At 44.4% G+C, this 22,642-nt stretch overlaps 1 protein-coding gene across 1 annotated transcript in view; it reads left to right on the forward strand.

Moving 5' to 3' along the window:
- LOC106576759 (alpha-2,8-sialyltransferase 8E) overlaps positions 1-20,790 on the forward strand; it is a 31,028-nt gene extending 10,238 nt beyond the window's left edge. The window contains exons 6-7 of the mRNA XM_014154130.2: positions 20,077-20,359; positions 20,528-20,790. Coding sequence (XP_014009605.1) covers positions 20,077-20,359; positions 20,528-20,704 — 460 coding nt within the window. The 3' untranslated portion in view covers positions 20,705-20,790. The remainder of the gene's footprint in view (positions 1-20,076; positions 20,360-20,527) is intronic.
- Positions 20,791-22,642: the final 1,852 nt, after the last annotated feature.

A 22,642-nucleotide genomic window follows, 5' to 3' on the forward strand; every position in this document is an offset into this window, starting at 1 on the left:
CTGGGCAGTCTGGCAGTTCGGGACAGTCTGGCAGTTCGGGACAGTCTGGGCAGTCTGGCAGTTCGGGACAGTCTGGGCAGTCTGGCAATTCGGGACAGTCTGGGCAGTCTGGCCACTCGGGACAGTCTGGGCAGTCTGGCCAGTCGGGGCAGTCTGGCCAGTCGGGACAGTCTGGGCAGTCTGGGCAGTCTGGCCACTCCGGCAGTTCAGGGCAGTCTGGCCACTCCGGCAGTTCAGGGCAGTCTGGCCACTCCGGCAGTTCAGGGCAGTCTGGCCACTCCGGCAGTTCAGGGCAGTCTGGCCACTCCGGCAGTTCAGGGCAGTCTGGCCACTCCGGCAGTTCAGCGCAGTCTGGCCACTCCGGCAGTTCAGCGCAGTCTGGCCACTCCGGCAGTTCAGCGCAGTCTGACCTCTCTGGCGACTGTTGACTGGCGGGCAGCTCTGGCGACTGTTGACTGGCGGGCAGCTCTGGCGACTGTTGACTGGCGGGCAGCTCTGATGATGACTGTTGACTGGCGGGCAGCTCTGATGATGACTGTTGACTGGCGGGCAGCTCTGATGATGACTGTTGACTGGCGGGCTGACGCACTATAATCCTGGTGCGTGGTGCTGGTACCGGATATACCAGCTTATGAACACGCACCTCCAGGCTAGTGCGGGGAGCGGGAACAGGACGAGTCGGACTGGGTTGACGCACTTCCGGGTCCGCACGAGAGACAGGAGCTGGAAACCCAGGGCTATGGAGGCGCACAGTCGGTCTAGATCTTACCTCCTGCACAACCCGCCTTGGCTGGATGGAACTAGTAACCCTGTACGAGCGGGGTGCTCGTACAGGGCAGACTGGGCTGTGCAGGGGCCTGATGGTAGCCGTGCGTAGAGCGGGAGTTGGGTAGCCTGGTCCTCGGAGGCGTACCGGCGACCAGATGCGCTGCGCAGGCATCCTCCTACCAGGCTGGATGCCCGCTCTAACACGGCACCTGCGAGGGGCTGGAATAATGCGCAACGGACTGTGCGTGCGTATGGGTGAGATAGTGCGCTCCTCAGCGAAACATAGCGCTCTCCACCCCATACGCTCCTCCATATAACCACGGGTAGCTGGCTTCCGGCTCTTCTTACGCCTAGCCAAACTACCCGTGTGCCCCCCCAAAAAATTTTCTTGGGGGTGCCTCTCGTGCATCTCCTTCAGCGCGTCCACTCTGGCCTCGTACCACCGCCTCTCTGCCTTGGCTGCCTCAATTTCCCACTGCGGGCGGCGATAATCCCCAGCCTGATGCCAGGGTCCGGCCCCGTCCAGAACTTCCTCCCAAGTCCACTTCTCCCGCCAGTCCAACTCGAACTCCGTCTGCTCCTTCCTCTGCTGCTTGGTCCTTTGGTGGTGGGTGATTCTGTCACGGCTGTTGTCGGTGAAGGAGGACCAATACGCAGCAGGTACGTGTATGCTCATCTTGATTTTTATTAACTACAAAAATGAACATACAAAATAACAAAACGAAACGAACGAACGAACGAACAACTACAAACAGTCTGGTAAAGCATACGGCTTACACACAGAACAATCACCCACAAATAACACATACAAACACACCCTAATATATGGGACTCTCAATCAAAGGCAGATAGACAACACCTGCCTTCAACTGAGAGTCCCAACCCCAATCAACCAAACATAGAAACACACACACTAGACTAATCATAGAAGTAACTAAACATAAACCAAAACCCGGAAATACTAAATCAACACACCCTTTACACAAACACACCACCCCGAACCACATAAAACAAATACCCCCTGCCACGCCCTGACCAAACTACAAAACAATTAACCTTATATACTGGCCAGGACGTGACAGAGAGAGTGATTCATTTCAGCTTCTATTTCTTTCATCACATTCCCAGTGGGTCAGAAGTTTACATACACTCAATTAGTATTTGGTAGCATTGCCTTTAAATTGTTTAACTTGGGTCAAACGTTTTGGCTACCTTACCACAAGCTTCCCACAATAAGTTGGGTGAATTTTGGCCCATTCCTCCTGACAGAGCTGGTGTAACGGAGTCAGGGTCGTAGGCCTCCTTGCTCGCACACAATTTTTCAGTTCTGCCCACAAATTTTCTATAGGATTGAGGTCAGGGCTTTGTGATGGCCACTCGAATACCTTGACTTTGTTGTCCTAAGCCATTTTGCCGTAACTTTGGAAATATGCTTGGAGTCATTGTCCATTTGGAAGACCCATTTGTGACCAAGCTTTAACTTCCTGACTGATGTCTTGAGATGTTGCTTCAATATATTCACATAATTTTCCGTCCTCATGATACCATCTATTTTGTGAAGTGCACAAGTCCCTCCTGCAGCAAAGCACCCCCACAACATGATGCTGCCACCCCCGTGCTTCATGGCTGGGATGGTGTTCTTCGGCTTGCAAGCCTCCCCCTTTTTCCTCCAAACATAACGATGGTCAATATGGCCAAACAGTTCTATTTTTGTTTCATCAGACCAGAGGACATTTCTCCAAAAAGTATGATCTTTGTCCCCATGTGCAGTTGTGAACCGTAGTCTGGCTTTTTTATGGCGGTTTTTGAGCAGTGGCTTCTTCCTTGCTGAGCGGCCTTTCAGGTTATGTTGATATAGTACTTGTTTTACTGTGAATATACTGTATCAGAAATACAGCACGCTCACGCTTTTTTCTTTCTTTCTCTTCCCCACCCTCTTGACATTATCCCACCCCTGGTTATACACTATTGGCTTAAAAAGCCTAACCTAACACAATATCTGCCAATTCATTTCCAGCAATATTGCCCCTGTCTGTCTGTGTGGTGCGCACGCTTGTCTATCACTCCATGTGTAGCCAGTTGATGTGATAACCATCTTGTGGGTTGACAGAAATACTTTCCCCAAAACCTTCCCAATTAAATGTTAACTTCAAGTACCTGGCAGAAGTATATCATGAGTAAGTATGTAATTTGTATATATTGTTTGTAATTTGCTAACTTTGCCATGAAGTGAGCAACAGCAGTACAGAAACATCGCTCGACCGGCACATTAAAATGGAACATTCCCACGTACTTTCTCTTGTATACTAAGGACCTGGGGAAGAGTTGGAGAATGTGCCTTTTTGAAAGCTAGAAAAAAAATTGTAGGTGAGTACTTAGTAATGACTTTTCAATATGACCCCATCACTGAACTCACAACTTCTGGATTTGAGGTTCACTTATCTTTCTGCTGCGCCACAAAGTCTGTATCATTCTCAAAAGTCCCCTACACATTCATTACCTATATTGCATCTCCGCATTTAGAAAAAGGGTGCCATCTGCACAGCTATTTTAGTTATCCGTTAATCTGACTCTCATCAATGATTTAATTTACTTATTTCAGCAATTTGATGGTTTTCTCTACAGTTGTCTAACGTTGATGGGGCATATTATTATGTTTTAATGTTTCTCCTGAGTAGTGGTGAACCGTGACTATACTGTAGAGGTACCAAAAATCTTCCAATAGCCTACGTTGTATCTTCTGGAGTCGGACCATTCTAGTCGTAGTGAAGGAGGAGTAATGCTTTTTGATGACATTATGAATGAATCAAACAGGCTGGCCACGCTTCGGGCTGTCGCTCACACAGAGACAAAACCGGCACGGACACAAACGTGACACACAGCATAAAATAATGCGAACAGCAAATAAAAAATTAAAAAAACACTGTTTACACAACCTATGGTAGCCTAACACCACTATCACTAATAGCGATAACAACAGTGTCACAAAAAAGTGACAGGCTATTGGTGCTGAAAGGACAGCGACCATAATACCTGTGCACTCCACTGAAAGAGAGTGCAGTTTTGGTCGAGCACATAGACCCGGCAGATAGACAGCAGACCCACGCAGCGTTAAAGAATAAGCAAGCCCATCCATTCACTCCAGTAGGCCCCAATCATAACAGTACAAAAACACAACCATTTAATTTCCAAAATGACAAACCAGCTATTACTTCCCATTGCAAATTGTTAATCACGTTCATCACACTAACCAGTGATATAAAGAAAATGCATCAATGTTTCAGAGATAGCTACAGCAAGCGTGCTGCAATAAAAAAATAGTGCCACTCACCAGATGATGATCATTTGAAAACTAAGTCTATAAGTTCATCTTGAAAACGGTCATGCTAACAAATTAGCAACAGCATCCACCTTGAAGTTGATGACACCTGCTGCTGCTGCAGCGGCTGTCGCCGCTGTCGCACTGTGACAACATAAGCTTGTTACTAGCGTGTGAAAACTGCCACTGATCCTTTGCTCTTGAGTTCTCATTAGTGAGGTGTGTCTGAGAAGGCCTGGACACATCACTTTTATTTTTAACGTTTAAACGTTTATTTTAAATTGCAAATCAAAATGTGATTGGTTCATTACACTGTCACTCCAGAATTCTGCTCTAATACAGTTGAATGTGCTGACCCGTTGCACCCTCTACAACCATTGTGATTATTATTTGACCCTGCTGGTCATCTATGAACGTTTGAAAATATTGAAGAACAATCTGGCCTTAATGGCTATGTACTCTTATAATCTCCCCCTGGCACAGCCAGAAGAGGACTGGCCACCCCTCAGAGCCTGGTTCCTCTCTAGGTTTATTCCTAGCTTCCTGCCTTTCTAGGGAGTTTTTCCTAGCCACTGTGCTCTTTGCGGTTTTATGATGTCTTCTGTAAGAGCACTTTGTGACATCTGCTGATGTAAAAAGGGCTTTATAAATACATTTGATTTGATTTGAATGGCAGAGGCCTTCTGTCCAGCTTCTGAAGGCATAGCCAATGGCTGGCTGAGCTAGCCAGATTTCTCTACCCAGAGACCACCAAAGAAAAATCATGATTGGATATGTTTTTCTTGAGTATTAATCTTTCTCTTTCCAACACAAACTGAAGAGATGAAATCTGAAATCCGAATTATTGAAAAGATGAAATAGAAAACTAAGACTACATTTTATTACACAAAATAGAGACATTTTATTTATCCTTAGGCCTCTAAAAGGCCCTTACATTTCCCCACTGCTCTTGAATCACTATGATAAATAAAATAGCATTTTTAACAGAGTTGAGAGTTACTTTGAAATGCAAAGTGTAGAAATACATGTGAAATCAATAATTGACAGACATGGTGGTGTAGTAGGAAGATTGGAATGCCATGAACAAAGAAGTTGTGAGTTCAAATCCCAGATGAGGACATGTTGAATAATAATTATTGTTTAAATAAATATACACTATGTACGTTGAAAGTGCTGTGTGCATGGGGGGGATGTCCTTAACATTGCCAACATACAAAGAGCTGTGAATGAAAGAATGGTTCACCAATCCGGGCCTTGATGGGCTTGACAACAGTAACAAGTGGTGATGTGTAACGAAGCATGGCTGCGCGTGCACTAGGACCATAAAACAACTTTCTAAGAATGTCCTATACACATCCGTGGGGACATCTGCGGAAAAAAAGGATACTACAAAAAACCTCCAGGGGACCATGAGAGAAAGTTCTAAGAGCGTCCTATAAACATCCTTGCAGACTTCCCCGGGAACAAACCGAGAAGTAGGCAAAGAACTTCCATGCGACCATGAAACAAAGTCCTGAGAACATCCTAAAATTGTCCTTGGGGACATCCCGGGAACAAACTAGAAATTAGACAAAACCTCCACAGGACTATGACACAATGTCCCAAGAACGTTCTAAAATCGTCCTTGGGGACTTCCCGGGAACAAACCGAGATTTAGACAAAACCTCCACAGGACGATGACACAACCTCCTGACGACTTTAGTCAACCATTTTGTGACATTCCGGAGACGTTCTAACGACTTATTTTTGTTTGCAGGGTTGTCAGCTATGCTCTGGTCATTATTTGAACTGGCTAGCCATCTAGCTAGCTACCAAGCTAGTAACGTACCAGAACATTATTTAGAATGTTTCTTTCTCCTGGTTAGATTGACATATACGTACTAAATGTATTCATTTTTAATTGGATGGTTTTATTGGTGTTAAAATACAGCAGGAATGCTATTTGCACCACCAGGCTGCTGAGGTCATGCAGATTGTCGTTTTTGTGTTTATACTTTTCATAACGACAAGGACAAGTTTGATGCCGGACAACAATAGAATGTTCATGATGTCACTGCGGCAACTGTCTACAGACAAGCATGCAATAAAATCTGCTAACCATGTGTATGTGACCAATAACATTTGATTTGATTTGATTTGAGATGTTGATAGACCAACTGTAAACCAGCCTTAAAACCTCTTAAGGATCGTACTTTTTTTTTCAAATCTAACTGCCTGTAGCTCAGGATCTGAAGCAAGGATATGCATGTTCTTGATACCATTTGAAAGGAAACACTGAAGTTTGTGGGAATGTGAAATTAATGTAGGAGAATATAACACATTAGATCTGGTTAAAGATATTACAGTTAAAGATATTACACTTTCTTTTGGTTTTTTGTTCCATCATCTTTGAAATGCAAGAGAAAGGCCATTATCCTCTTGGGGCTAGGTGGGACGCTAGCGTGCCACCCGTGGTGCACTCCATCAACAGCAGGTGCATTTCAAGAGCGGCAAATTTGAATCCAAATAAATGTCAAAATTCAAATTTTTCAAAAATACAACTATTTTACACCATTTGAAAGATAAACATCTCCTTAATCTAACCACGTTTTACGATTTCAAAAAGGTTTTACGGCGAAAGCATAAATTTAGAGTATGTTAGGACAGTACATTTACAAGAGTTGTGTGTAATGTTTTGTCAAGTCAAAGACAGGGTCACCAAAACCATAAAACCAGCTAAAATGATGCACTAACCTTTTACAATCTCCATCAGATGACACTCCTAGGACATTATGTTAGACAATGCATGCATTTTTAGTTCTATCAAGTTCATATTTATATCCAAAAACAGCGTTTTACTATGGCATTGATGTTGAGGAAATCGTTTCCCTCCAATAACCGGCAGTCAAGTCAGCGTAACAAATTAAATAATTAAAATTAGAAAACATTGGTAAAATATTATATTGTCATTTAAAGAATTATAGATTTACATCTCTTGAACGCAATCAACTTGCCAGATTTAAAAATAACCTTACTGGGAAATCACACTTTGCAATAATCTGAGCACTGCGCCCAGAAAAATACGCGTTGCGATACAGACTAGACGTCATGTTGGGGAGATCTAAAATCGAAAATACTATGTAAATAATCCATTACCTTTGATTCTCTTCATCAGATGTCACTTCCAGGTATCACAGGTCCATAACGAATGTAGTTTTGTTCAAAAAAGCTCATCATTTATGTCCAAAAATCTCCGTCTCGTTAGCACATGATGTAAGCCAGCCGGACTTCTCGTCATGAACGAGGGGAAAAAATATATTTCCGTTCGTTCAAACATGTCAAACGTTGTATAGCATAAATCATTAGGGCCTTTTTTAACCAGAACATGAATAATATTCAAGGTGGACGAATGCATACTCTTTTATAACGTATTGGAACGAGGGTACCCAACATGAACTCGCGCGCCAGGTGTCTAATGGGACATCATCGTTCCATGGCTCTTGTTCGGTCAGATCTCCCTCCAGAAGACTCAAAACACTTTGTAAAGGCTGGTGACATCTAGTGGAAGCAATAGGAAGTGCCAAAATATTCCTAAACCCCTGTGTTTTTCAATGGGATAGGTTTAAAGTCAATACAACACATCAGGTATCCACTTCCTGTCAGAAAATGTCTCAGGGTTTTGCCTGCCAAATGAGTTCTGTTATACTCACAGACACCATTCAAACAGTTTTGGAAACTTTAGAGTGTTTTCTATCCATATATAATAAGTATATGCATATTCTAGTTACTGGGTAGGATTAGTAACCAGATTAAATCGGGTACATTTTTTTTATCCAGACGTGCAAATGCTGCCCCCTAGACCCAACAGGTTATATGACTTAGGAGTCTAGGCACAATTTTGATTTTGGCCACTAGATGGCAGCAGTGTATGTGCAAAGTTTTTGACTGATCCAATGAACCATTGCATTACTGTTCAAAATGTTATGTCAAGTCAGCCCAAATGTGCCTAATTGGTTTATTGATACATTTTCAAGTTTCACTGTAATAGCTACAGTTAATTGGACAGTGCGGTTAGATTAATAAGAATTGAAGCTTTTTATGTCTATGTACTGGAAAGTTTGCTGTTACTTTCAACTTTCATGCTAATCACATTAGCGCAAGCTAGCTCAACCGTCCCGGTAGAGGTCAGAAGCAAAGTGGAATTACTAGTGGTCTGCTGAAGCAAGGCACAGTAATAAGTCTTAAGCAGTGGACACTCCTCAGAGGAGGAAGGGAAGGACCATCCTCCTCAGTGAACTTCATAGATTTTAAAAAAATTTTTACTCCTTTTTAGATATACTATACTAAAACTATTCACATTTCACAAAAAACTTATCAAAACACACTGTTTTGCATTGAAGGTCTACAGTAGCCTCAACAGCACTCTGTAGGGTAGCATCATTGTGTAGCCGGAGGACAGCTAGCTTCCGTCCTCCTCTTTGTCACACCCTGATCTGTTTCACCTGTTTTTGTGATTGTCTCCACCCCCCTCCAGGTGTCGCCCATCTCCCCATTATCCCCTGTGTATTTATACCTGTGTTCTCTGTTTGTCTGTTGCCAGTTTTTGTTATTTGTCAAGTCAGCCAATGTTTTTCATCTCAGCTCCTGCTTCTCCCCAGTCTCTCTTTTTTTCGCCCTCCTGGTTTTGACCCTTGCTTGTCTAGTCTCTGAGCCCGCCTGCCTGACCACTCTGCCTGCCCTTGACACTGAACCTGCCTGCCATCCTGTACCTTTGCCCCTACTCTGGATTACCGACCTCTGCCTGACCCGACCCTGAGCCTGCCTGACGTCCTGTACCTTTCCCCCACTACTCTGGTTATCAAACGCCTTGACCTGTCATTTGCCTGCCCTGTTGCCGTAATAAACATTGTTACTCTGACACATTCTGCATCTGGGTCTTACCTTCAAACCTGATAGTACAAACTGGCCATGACTGACCCAGCAGACTCAGGCCAGCTGTGCGACGCCATCTCCTCCCAAGCAGCCACCATCAGGAGGCAAGAGGAACTGCTTTGTGTCGTCGCCGCTTGCACAGTGTGTGCTCAGAACAAGACTCCTCAGCAAGCTCTGGCTGGCCTTCTGCAACCTCTGCCTGTCCCTCACTGTCCGTGGTCCCACATATCCCTGGATTTTGTCACGGGTCTCCCCCCATTTGAGGGCAATGCTGCCATCCTGACTGTGGTCGACCGGTTTTCCAAGGCGGCCGACTTCATTCCTTTCCCCAAACTACCCTCGGCCAAGGAGACGGCCCAGCTCATGGAGCAGCGCATCTTCCGGATCCATGGACTGCCCATGGACATGGTCCGACCTGGGTCCTCAGTTCTCATCCCGGTTCTGGAAGGCATTCTGCACCCTCATTGGGTCAACAGCCAGCCTGTCCTCTGGGTTCCACCCACAGTCCAATGGCCAGTCGGAGCGAGCCAACCAGGACCTTGAGACAACTCTGCGCTGCTAGTTCTCCACCAACCCCACCACCTGGAGCCAGCAGCTTGTGTGGGTGCACGCAACACCCTTCCCTGCTCTGCCACAGGCCTTTCGCCCTTTGAATGTTCCCTGGGGTATCAGTTCCTGCTCTTCCCCAAGCAGGAGGAAGAGGTTGGCGTACCTTCTGCCCATATGTTTGTCCGCCGCTGTCATTGTACCTGGAGGAGAGCCCAGTTGGCCCTCCTCAAGACCACCTCCAGGTATTAACGACAAGCGGATCGCCATCGGATCCCGGCTCCCCGGTATCGTCTCAGGCAGAAGGTATGGCTATCCACCCGGGATCTGCCCCTCCGGGTAGAATCCCGCAAACTCTCCCACTGGTTTATTGGCCGTTTCCCATCTCTAAAATTATTAGCCCCTCTGTTGTTCGTCTTCTGTTGCCCCGTACCCTCGTATAAACCCCACCTTTTCATGTGTTCCGAGTTAAACCCATGTCTCACAGCCCTTTGTGTCCTGCACTGCTACAGGCAGCTAGCACTGCAGTGCATAAAATGTGGTCAGTTACTCACTCAAAGAGAGAGAATGACAATATTTGAACAGTTTTCAACAAATTAATTTCTTCAAAAATGAAGAAGCAAGAGAGAGAGTGATCTTAGCTAGCAAATGCAGCTTTTGGTTTTATTAATTTATTGCCACCGGGGCCTGCTGGTGTAACTGCTTACTGACTAAACGCTGTAACTGTAACATCTGTCTTCAGAAATGGACCAAGGCGCAGCGGGAATGTGGATACTCATAGTTTTTAATAAACTTAAGTAAAGCATCCACAGGCAAAAACAATAAACAATACTCACGACGACAGGAACAGTCTTACAGGCACACAAAACGCAATGCAAGAGCAAAAACAAGGAAACTGACAACTCAACAGTACTGACAGCATAACACACTGAACAGAAACAATTACCCACAACCCCAAAGAAAAACATACGCTACTATATAGGACTCCCAATCAAAGGCAACTCAACACACCTGCCTTCAATTGGGAGTCCAATCCCAATTAACTAACACATAACACAAAACTTCTGCCACGTCCTGACCAAAACTAATACAATTACGCCCTCTGCTGGTCAGGACGTGACAGTACCCCCCCCTCAAGGTGCACACCCCGGAATGCACATAAAAGAAAAACAAACCCCCAAACAACAAAAAATATCCCCCTAAACAATAAGGGAGGGAAGGGAGGGTGGCTGCCGTCAACGACGGCATTGTGCTACACCCTCCCTCCCCAACCCACCTCTCCTGGAGGTGGCTCAGGTGCAGGACGTGGACCTCGCTCCACCTTCGGCGTCGCCCACTTCGGTGGCGCCGATAGCTGCGCCGGGCAGACGGGCCACTCGGGCTGACCCTGGCAGATGGACCACTCTGGCTGGGCCGGAGGACATGCGGGCAACTCGGGCTGGGCCGGAGGACAGGCGGGCCACTCGGGCTGGGCCGGAGGACAGGCGGGCTACTCGGGCTGGGCTGGAGGACAGGCGGGCCACTCGGGCTGGGCCGGAGGACAGGCGGACCCCTCGGGCTGGGCCGGAGGACAGGCGGGCCACTCGGACTGGGCCGGAGGACAGGAAGGCCACTCAGGCTGGGCCGGAGGACAGGAGGGGCACCCTGGCAGATCCGGGCATGCGGGCCACTCTGGCAGATCTGGGCAGGCGGGCCACTCGGGCTGGACCGGAGGACAGGCGGGCCACTCGGGCTGGGCCGGAGGACAGGAGGGGCACCCTGGCAGATCCGGGCATGCGGGCCACTCTGGCAGATCCGGGCAGGCGGGCCACTCGGGCTGGACCGGAGGACAGGCGGGCCACTCGGGCTGGGCCGGAGGACAGGAGGGGCACCCTGGCAGATCCGGGCATGCGGGCCACTCTGGCAGATCCGGGCAGGCGGGCCACTCGGGCTGGACCGGAGGACAGGCGGGCCACTCGGGCTGGACCGGAGGACAGGCGGGGCACCCTGGCAGATCCGGGCAGGCGGGCCACTCTGGCAGCTCCGGGCAGACGGGCCACTCGGGCTGGACCGGAGGACAGTCGGGCCACTCTGGCAGACCCGGGCAGTCGGGCCACTCTGGCAGACCCGGGCAGTCGGGGCACTCTGGCAGACCCGGGCAGTCGGGCCACTCTGGCAGACCCGGGCAGTCGGGCCTCTCTGGCAGACCCGGGCAGTCGGGCCACTCTGGCAGACCCGGGCAGTCGGGCCACTCTGCCAGACCAGGGCAGTCGGGCCACTCTGGCAGACCAGGGCAGTCGGGCCACTCTGGCAGACCCGGGCAGTCGGGCCACTCTGGCAGATCCGGGCAGACGGGCCACTCTGGCTGATCCGGGCAGACGGGCCACTCTGGCTGATCCGGGCAGACGGGCCACTCTGGCTGATCCGGGCAGACGGGCCACTCTGGCATCTCCGGGCAGACGGGCCACTCTGGCGGCTCCTGACTAGCGGGCGGCTCTGGCGGCTCCTGACTGGCGGGCGGCTCTGGCGACTCCTGACTGGCGGGCAGCTCTGGCGACTCCTGACTGGCGGGCAGCTCTGGCGACTCCTGACTGGCGGGCAGCTCTGGCGACTCCTGATTGGCGGGCAGCTCTGGCGACTCTTGACTGGCGGGCAGCTCTGGCGACTCTTGACTGGCGGGCAGCTCTGGCGACTCCTGACTGGCGGGAAGCTCTGGCAGCTCCTGACTGGCGAGGCTGGGCTGACACACTAGACGCCTGATGCGTGGGGCTGGTACTGGACATGCCAGCCTGGAGACACGCACCTCAGGGCTAGTGCGGGGAGCTGGCCTGGGGCTCCATTCTTGCCCCGCAAAACTGCCCTTGTGCCCCCTTAAAAAATAATTGGGGGGCTGCCTCTCGGGTTTACTAAACTCTTCCATAGCCCTGGAAACGCTCATCTTATCTCTGCCCACGTCCATCCTTCCTCCTCGTTCCTCTGCTGCTTGGTCCAAGTTTGGTGGGTAATTCTGTCACAGTTGTCTTCAGAAATGGACCAAGGCGCAGCGGGAATGTGGATACTCATAGTTTTTAATAAACTTAAGTAAAGCATCCACAGGCAAAAACAATAAACAATACTCACGACGACAGGAACAGTCTTACAGGCACACAAAACGCAATGCAAGAACAAAAACAAGGAAACTGACAGCTCAACAGTACTGACAGCATAACACACTGAACAGAAACAATTACCCACAACCCCAAAGAAAAACACACACTACTATATAGGACTCCCAACCAAAGGCAACTCAACACACCTGCCTTCAATTGGGAGTCCAATCCCAATTAACCTGTTATGGCTAGGGGGCAGTATTTTCACGGCTGAATAAAAAACGTACCCGATTTAACCGGTTGGGTCTAGGGGGCAGCATTTGCACGTCTGGATAAAAAAAATGTACCCGATTTAATCTGGTTACTAATCCTACCCAGTAACTAGAATATGCATATACTTATTATATATGGATAGAAAACACTCTAAAGTTTCCAAAACTGTTTGAATGGTGTCTGTGAGTATAACAGAACTCATTTGGCAGGCAAAACCCTGAGACATTTTCTGACAGGAAGTGGATACCTGATGTGTTGTATTGACTTTAAACCTATCCCATTGAAAAACACAGGGGTTTAGGAATATTTTGGCACTTCCTATTGCTTCCACTAGATGTCACCAGCCTTTACAAAGTGTTTTGAGTCTTCTGGAGGGAGATCTGACCGAACAAGAGCCATGGAACGATGATGTCCCATTAGACACCTGGCGCGAGTTCATGTTGGGTACCCTCGTTCCAATACGTTATAAAGAGTATGCATTCGTCCACCTTGAATATTATTCATGTTCTGGTTAAAAAAGGCCCTAATGATTTATGCTATACAACGTTTGACATGTTTGAACGAACGGAAATATATTTTTCCCCTCGTTCATGACGAGAATCCGGCTGGCTTACATCATGTGCTAACGAGACGGAGATTTTTTGGACATAAATGATGAGCTTTTTTGAACAAAACTACATTCGTTATGGACCTGTGATACCTGGAAGTGACATCTGATGAAGAGAATCAAAGGTAATGGATTATTTACATAGTATTTTCGATTTTAGATCTCCCCAACATGACGTCTAGTCTGTATCGCAACGCGTATTTTTCTGGGCACAGTGCTCAGATTATTGCAAAGTGTGATTTCCCAGTAAGGTTATTTTTAAATCTGGCAAGTTGATTGCGTTCAAAGATGTAAATCTATAATTCTTTAAATGACAATATAATATTTTACCAATGTTTTCTAATTTTAATTATTTAATTTGTGACGCTGACTTGACTGCCGGTTATTGGAGGAAACGATTTCCTCAACATCAATGCCATAGTAAAACGCTGTTTTTGGATATAAATATCAACTTGATAGAACTAAAAATGCATGCATTGTCTAACATAATGTCCTAGGAGTGTCATCTGATGGAGATTGTAAAAGGTTAGTGTATCATTTTAGCTGGTTTTATGGTTTTGGTGACCCTGTCTTTGACTTGACAAAACATTACACACAACTCTTGTAAATGTACTGTCCTAACATACTCTAAATTTATGCTTCGCCGTAAAACCTTTTTGAAATCGTAAAACGTGGTTAGATTAAGGAGATGTTTATCTTTCAAATGGTGTAACATAGTTGTATTTTTGAAAAATTTGAATTTTGACATTTATTTGGATTCAAATTTGCCGCTCTTGAAATGCACCTGCTGTTGATGGAGTGCACCACGGGTGGCACGCTAGCGTCCCACCTAGCCCCAAGAGGTTAACCTCTATGGGCTAGGTGGGACGCTAGCGTCCCACCCGTGGTGCACTCCATCAACAGCAGGTGCATTTCAAGAGCGGCAAATTTGAATCCAAATAAATGTCAAAATTCAAATTTTTCAAACATACAACTATTTTACACCCTTTGAAAGATAAACATCTCCTTAATTTAACCACGTTTTACGATTTCAAAAAGGTTTTACGGCGAAAGCATAAATTTAGAGTATGTTAGGACAGTACATTTACAAGAGTTGTGTGTAATGTTTTGTCAATTCAAAGACAGGGTCACCAAAACCATAAAACCAGCTAAAATGATGCACTAACCTTTACAATCTCCATCAGATGACACTCCTAGGACATTATGTTAGACAATGCATGCATTTTTAGTTCTATCAAGTTCATATTTATATCCAAAAACAGCGTTTTACTATGGCATTGATGTTGAGGAAATCGTTTCCCTCCAATAACCGGCAGTCAAGTCAGCGTCACAAATTAAATAATTAAAATTAGAAAACATTGGTAAAATATTATATTGTCATTTAAAGAATTATAGATTTACATCTCTTGAACGCAATCAACTTGCCAGATTTAAAAATAACCTTACTGGGAAATCACACTTTGCAATAATCTGAGCACTGCGCCCAGAAAAATACGGCGTTGCGATACAGACTAGACGTCATGTTGGGGAGATCTAAAATCGAAAATACTATGTAAATAATCCATTACCTTTGATTCTCTTCATCAGATGTCACTTCCAGGTATCACAGGTCCATAACGAATGTAGTTTTGTTCAAAAAAGCTCATCATTTATGTCCAAAAATCTCCGTCTTGTTAGCACATGATCTAAGCCAGCCGGACTTCTCGTCATGAACGAGGGGAAAAAATATATTTCCGTTCGTTCAAACATGTCAAACGTTGTATAGCATAAATCATTAGGGCCTTTTTAACCAGAACATGAATAATATTCAAGGTGGACGAATGCATACTCTTTATAACGTATTGGAACGAGGGTACCCAACATGAACTCGCGCGCCAGGTGTCTAATGGGCCATCATCGTTCCATGGCTCTTGTTCGGTCAGAACTCCCTCCAGAAGACTCAAAACACTTTGTAAAGGCTGGTGACATCTAGTGGAAGCAATAGGAAGTGCCAAAATATTCCTCAGCCCCTGTGTTTTTCAATGGGATAGGTTTAAAGGTAATACAACACATCAGGTATCCACTTCCTGTCAGAAAATGTCTCAGGGTTTTGCCTGCCAAATGAGTTCTGTTATACTCACAGACACCATTCAAACAGTTTTAGAAAATGTAGGGTGTTTTCTATCCATATGTAATAAGTATATCCATATTCTAGTTACTGGGTAGGAGTGGTAACCAGATTAAATCGGGTATGTTTTTTTATCCAGCCGTGTCAATACTGCCCCCTAGCCCTAACAGGTTAATCAGGTTACTACTCCTGCCCAGTAACTAGAATATGCATATAATTATTGGCTTTGGATAGAAAACACCCTAAAGTTTCTAAAACTGTTTGAATGGTGTCTGTGAGTATAACAGAACTCATATGGCAGGCAAAAACCTGAGAAGATTTCATGCAGGAAGTGGCCTGTCTGACAAAGTGTCGTTCTTCTTGTCTCTGTTTATTGAAGAGTGAGGATCTTAGCTGTCCCGTGACACTTCATACGGCTGCCATAGGCTCTCAGAAGGCGACAAAACGCTGAATCGTGGCTTTGCAGGCTCTGGCTGAAACAAAGTAGCGCGTTTGGGTAGTGGCTGGTTACAGTACTGTGAGACTCAGGCTCGTGCCCGCGTCGACCGAAAGCTTTGTTTTCTTTCCTCTGTTTAGCTAAATGGACATTCCCGGTCGGAATATTATCGCTTTTTTACGAGAAAAATGGCATAAAAATTGATTTTAAACAGCGGTTGACATGCTTCGAAGTACGGTAATGGAATATTTAGATTTTTTTTGTCACGAATTGCGCCATGCGCGGGACCCTTCTTTACCATTCAGATAGTGTCTGGGACGCACGAACAAAACGCCGCTATTCGGATATAACGATGGATTATTTTGGACCAAACCAACATTTGTTATTGAAGTAGCAGTCCTGGGAGTGCATTCTGACGAAGACAACAAAAGGTAATAAAACTTTTATAATAGTAAATCTGATATTGGTGAGTGCTAAACTTGCCGGGTGTCTAAATAGCTAGCCCGTGATGCCTGGGCTATGTACTTACAATATTGCAAAATGTGCTTTCACCAAAAAGCTTTTTTAAAATCGGACATATCGAGTGCATAGTGGAGTTCTGTATCTATAATTCTTAAAATAATTGTTATGCTTTTTGTGAACGTTTATCGTGAGTAATTTAGTAAATTGTTAGCAAATTCCCCGGAAGTTTGCGGGGGGTATGCTAGTTCTGAACGTCACATGCTAATGTAAAAAGCAGTTTTTTGATATAAATATGAACTTGATTGAACAAAACATGCATGTATTGTATAACATAATGTCCTAGGTGTGTCATCTGATGAAGATCATCAAAGGTTAGTGCTGCATTTAGCTGTCTTCTGGGTTTTTGTGACATTATATGCTAGCTTGAAAAATGGGTGTCTGATTATTTCTGGCTTGGTACTCTGCTGACATAATCTAATGTTTTGCTTTCGCTGTAAAGCCTTTTTGAAATCGGACAGTGTGGTTAGATAAAGGAGAGTCTTGTCTTTAAAATGCTGTGAAATAGTCATATGTTTGAAAAATTGAAGTTTTTGTATTTTTGAGGAATTTGTAATTCGCGCCACGCCTATCATTGGATATTGGAACAGGTGTTCCGCTAGCGGAACGCCTAGATGTAAGAGGTTATTAACTAACACATAACACAAAACTTCTGCCACGTCCTGACCAAAACGAATACAATTACGCCCTCTGCTGGTCAGGACGTGACAGTAACGTTACTGCATGATTGTAGCAGGTTTACTAAAGCATTAGTTCTATTAGCTATGTTGACTATGATGTTACTTTAGCTAATATGGTGACAACAATGTGGGCTGTGTGTAGCGGTTATGACATGGTTTGGCTTGGAAAGTTTTTTCATCTGGTCACATACTGCTGACGTGTTGTGTATTGAAGTCCACAAAGGAAGGGAAAAGGTGAGAGGAGTGGAGAGCATAGAGGCGAGAAGGAATTCAACGTTGTGTTTACGTGTGACCAGGGGTGTATTCATTCCACCGATTCTATTGAAAACGTTTCTTAACCTCTCTAGGGTAGGTGGCACCAAATCGTCCCACCTACGTAACAGCCCGTGGAGCGTTATTCAAAAACCTCAAAAATGCAAAAACTTAAATTTTTCAAACATATGACTATTTTACACCATTTTAAAGACAAGACTCTCGTTAATCTAACCACACTGTCTGATTTCAAAAAGGCTTTACAACGAAAGCAAAACATTAGATTATGTCAGCAGAGTACCCAGCCAGAAATAATCAGACACCCATTTTTCAAGCTAGCATATAATGTCACATAAACCCAAACCACAGCTAAATGCAGCACTAACCTTTGATGATCTTCATCAGATGACAACCCTAGGACATTATGTTATACAATACATGCATGTTTTGTTCAATCAAGTTCATATTTATATCAAAAACCAGCTTTTTACATTAGCATGTGACTAGCATGTGACTAGCATTCCCACAGAACACTGCCGGTGAATTTACTAAATTACTCACGATAAACGTTCACAAAAAGCATAACAATTATTTTAAGAATTATAGATACAGAACTCCTCTATGCACTCGATATGTCCGATTTTAAAATAGCTTTTCGGTGAAAGCACATTTTGCAATATTCTCAGTAGATAGCCCGGCATCACAGGGCTAGCTATTTAGACACCCAGCAAATGTAGCACTCACCAAAGTCAGATTTACTATAAGAAAAATGTTATTACCTTTGCTGTCTTCGTCAGAATGCACTCCCAGGACTTCTACTTCAATAACAAATGTTGGTTTGGTTCAAAATAATCCATAGTTATATCCAAACAGCGGCGTTTTGTTCGTGCGTTCAAGACACTATCCGAAAGGGTAAATAAGGGTGACGAGCGTGGCGCAATTCGTGACAAAAAAATTCTAAATATTCAATTACCGTACTTTGAAGCATGTCAACCGCTGTTTAAAATCAATTTTTATGCAATTTTTCTCATAAAAAAGCGATAATATTCAGACCGGGAATCTGCGTTTAGGTAAACAGACGAAAGAAAATAAAGCATTCTGTCGACTCGGGCTTGCGCCTAAGCCCATAGTACTCTGATCGGCCACTTGCCAAAAGCGATAATGTGTTTCAGCCAGAGGCTGCCTCGATATCGTTCAGCTTTTTCCCGGGCTCTGAGAGCCTATGGGAGCCGTAGGAAGTGTCACGTTAGAGCAAAGATCCTCAGTCTTCAATAAAAAGAGCCAATATGAAACACAACTTCTCAGACAGGCCACTTCCTGCATGGAATCTTCTCAGGTTTTGGCCTGCCATTTGAGTTCTGTTATACTCACAGACACCATTCAAACAGTTTTAGAAACTTTAGGGTGTTTTCTATCCAAAGCCAATAATTATATGCATATTCTAGTTACTGGGCAGGAGTAGTAACCAGATTAAATCGGGTACGTTTTTTATCCGGCCGTGTCAATACTGCCCCCTAGCCCTGACAGGTTAAAAGGAAACAAACAAAATGAGGATAAAAATACCAGAATTCTGGCCTGAGTAACAGGCAGTTTACTTTGGGCACGCTTTTCATCCGGACGTGAAAATACTGCCCCCTACCCAAGAGAGGTTAAGGGCTTGTAAGTAAGCATTCCCCTGTAAGGTGTACACCTGTTGCATTCGGCGCATGTGACAAATACAATTTGATTTGATTTGAATTTCCAACAAGGCACACCTGTTATTTGAAATGCATTCCACGTGACTACATCATGAAGCTGGTTGAGAGAATGCCAAGAGTGTGCAAAGCTGTCATCAAGTATTTCAAAACTTTTGACTGGAACTGTATTTATATTCTGATTTCTGACTCAGTAAATTCTCCCTTCAGCACTCTTTATACTCATGCACAAACTAGATGTCTCTGCTCTCAGGGTACAATAGACTGCTCATGACCTTGCACACAACGTTTCTAGGCGTTGGGCCAAAGTAAGAATGTGTTCTTTCTTCTTTCTGTTCTTCGATCAGTCCTTTCCCTGAGAGCAAAGTCACAGAACGTCCTAACACAATAACAAGAAACAATACGCTACATGAAGTCACGCATTTGTGAGACACAGAGGAGACAAAAAAGTTCTACTACACTCCCTCCTTTTATCACCATATGTGATAACTATAATTACATTTTAAGGTTAGCATTAGATTATTGCTTAAACTATCAAAACATTTAGTTTTGCAAGTGAAATCAATGCATACGAGCAACTGATCAATCCAACAACTGAAATCAGCAACTGAAATCAATCCAATGAGCAACTGATCCTTATTCCACAGCCCTTACACTTGTAAAACTATTGCAGTCGAATGGTTTAACTTAAGACCTTCATTTTCATACTGTTACACAGATTTAAAGTTGTGACTTTTGCTTCACAAGTCCCGCCTAACTAAAAGTAAGAAATAATTTGTACAATATCAAGTGTGGCTGCTGTCGTGGTTGAATATAGATTTAAACTAATAAAAGACAAAGCTTCTGTTCATCAGTAGAAGTAAAGTTAGCTAGCTAACCATTGCGTGTTTCCATAGTTACCGCAATCTGACGAAGGCCCCTCAACCGTTGGCCAATCGTGTCGCAGTTTATGGGAACGCCTCTCTGCTCCTGCCGGCATTCAGCTACCAATTCTCTACTGGACTGTCATTGGATGTTTACCATGCCCTTCAACCGCTGAGGCCCTATCAGAAGGTGGTATTCTTCAACCCCAATTTCATGCTTAATCTGGGCAGGAAGTGGAAAGGGCAGGGCTTAAAAGAGCCACGCCTCAGCACCGGGCTGATGCTGGCTAGTGTGGCCATGGAACTCTGCGAAGAGGTAAGTGTGTATGTGTGTGTGTGTGTGTGTGTGTGTGTGTGTGTGTGTGTGTGTGTGTGTGTGTGTGTGTGTGTGTGTGTGTGTGTGTGTGTGTGTGTGTGTGTGTGTGTGTATTTGTGCATATTTGTGTTGTGTGTGTCTCTAAGGTTCTACCTCTATCTCTGTCAGGTTCATATTTACGGTTTCTGGCCCTTCTCTCTGGATCTAAACCACAATCCTTTGCCCCATCATTACTATGACAATGTGGGCCCTAAAATAGGCTTCCACTCCATGCCTGAAGAGTTCCAGCTGCTACTGAAGCTACACACACAGGGAGCGCTGCAACTACACCTGGGACGTTGCTGAACACACACACGTAAACACTCATGTACAAATACACACACATACTCCATCTTTATGTTGTTTTAAAAAATAAACATTTTCTTAATATCAGAATGTCTCTCCCTCTCTCTTGTTTCCTGGCTGGCTTTGTCAGTCTACTGATGGTAAATGGCGTGTATATATTGTTTCGGCCATATGACAAAACACACATTTATGTGTTGCAGGGATTCACCACCCACCCACTGCACAGGCGGATGCTTTTGGTACTATTGAAACGTTTTTAAAACCTTTTCTGTCATCTGAATTAGTAGTTTTAGGGGATTTTAACTTAATTTGGCTTACCCCGGCCTCAGAACATTTTAAGAAAATTTGTTTTGACTTTAACCTGACTCAACTGAGTGTAAAACCCACACAGATTAATTTTAAAAAATCCAGCAAATGTCTCACTTGAATGACCTAATTTTGACAAATAGCCCCCACAAGGTCCAGTGGTGTCTTTGCTAATGATCTTAGTGATCACTGTCCTATTGTATGTATTAGAGATACCAAACAGATTAACACTGATCCTTGTATAATTACGAAGATACTTTTTAATCTTTTTTCACAAGCTTTTCTTTATGATATGTATTCATATGACTTATCCTTTATCAGCTGAATGCGTCATCTATTTTTATCTCTCTGGCAGACAAATATGCTCTTTTTAAATGCCTTAGAGTAAAAATAAGAACAAATCCTTGGTTCTCTATAGAACTTTCAGATCTTGTTATGATGAGAAATCAGGCCTTAGCCAAGGCTAGAAAAAATGACTCTCTAGCTGATTGGCAGCTTTTCAGGTCATATGGAAATTGATGTACTTCCTCAATCAAGAAAGCTAAATCAAGCTACATTTTAAGTTCTATCTCAGACTGCTGGTGATCCGTCTAAATTTTGGAAAACATTTCATGCACTGAAGTGTGGAAATTCCTATCCTTCCCTACCTAAGCACATTGTGTCAGACGGGCATCATTACTGCGAAAAATAAATAAGTGATGCTTTTAATCAGCATTTTATCTTGGCAGGCTTTTTATTTTAAAGAAACTGTGGTTTAGCTGACCCTGGTCATTCAATCGACTGCTCTTCCCTATCCCAGTCACTATTTGGGCTCGATGGAAGTTTTGTCAAATTCTAGTGAGTCTTTGTTTTCATTTCAACAACTTTCTACTTGTGATGTGCTAGATGCCTTGTGCAAAATTGATGTAAAGAAAATCTACTATGGCTGATTTGCTTGATCCTTTCTTGCTGCAGCTTTATGTTCATCTGATTGTAGAATCTTTAACACATATATTTTTTTTACCTTACAATCATTTCTGGTCCCATCCCCAGGGTCTGGAAGGTGGCCCATATAGTCCCACTTCACAAAGGTGTGACCTAAAAAATTGGAATCCTTGGTAAATTCTCAACTTAGATCCTTTGTAATTACAACATTTATTATAAATGTACACCAGTCAGGTTTCAGACCAGGTCATAGCACAATCTCTGCTACTTCTTTGGTTTTAAATTATGTTTGGATTGTTTGGATAAGAAGAAACAGTGTGGCCCTTTTTATTGAGATTCTAAAGCCTTTGACACTGTGGATCAGTCATTACTTATTCAGATGCTTTCATCAATTGTCCTGGACCAGGCTGAGTGTAGCTGGTATGAAAATTATTTAAAGGACAGACGGCAGAGTGTATTTACTGATGGTTTTCTAGACATAGCAAAGGGTGTCCTACAGGGATCTATTCTTGGTCCGGGTCTTTTAACAATATTGGTTAAGCTGTGAATTATTATTATTTTTTTTAAACTTTTACCTGTATGCAGATAACACTGTGGTGTATGCTATTGCCCCAACAGCTGACCAGGCTCTGCCGGAGCTTCAATCTGTCTATACTGTCCTGCAGAACGCCTTTTGTTGAACTAAAATGGCTACTTAATGCAGATAAA

Source organism: Salmo salar, chromosome ssa18 (assembly GCF_905237065.1).
Source record: "Salmo salar chromosome ssa18, Ssal_v3.1, whole genome shotgun sequence".
Taxonomy (NCBI): Eukaryota; Metazoa; Chordata; class Actinopteri; order Salmoniformes; family Salmonidae; genus Salmo; species Salmo salar.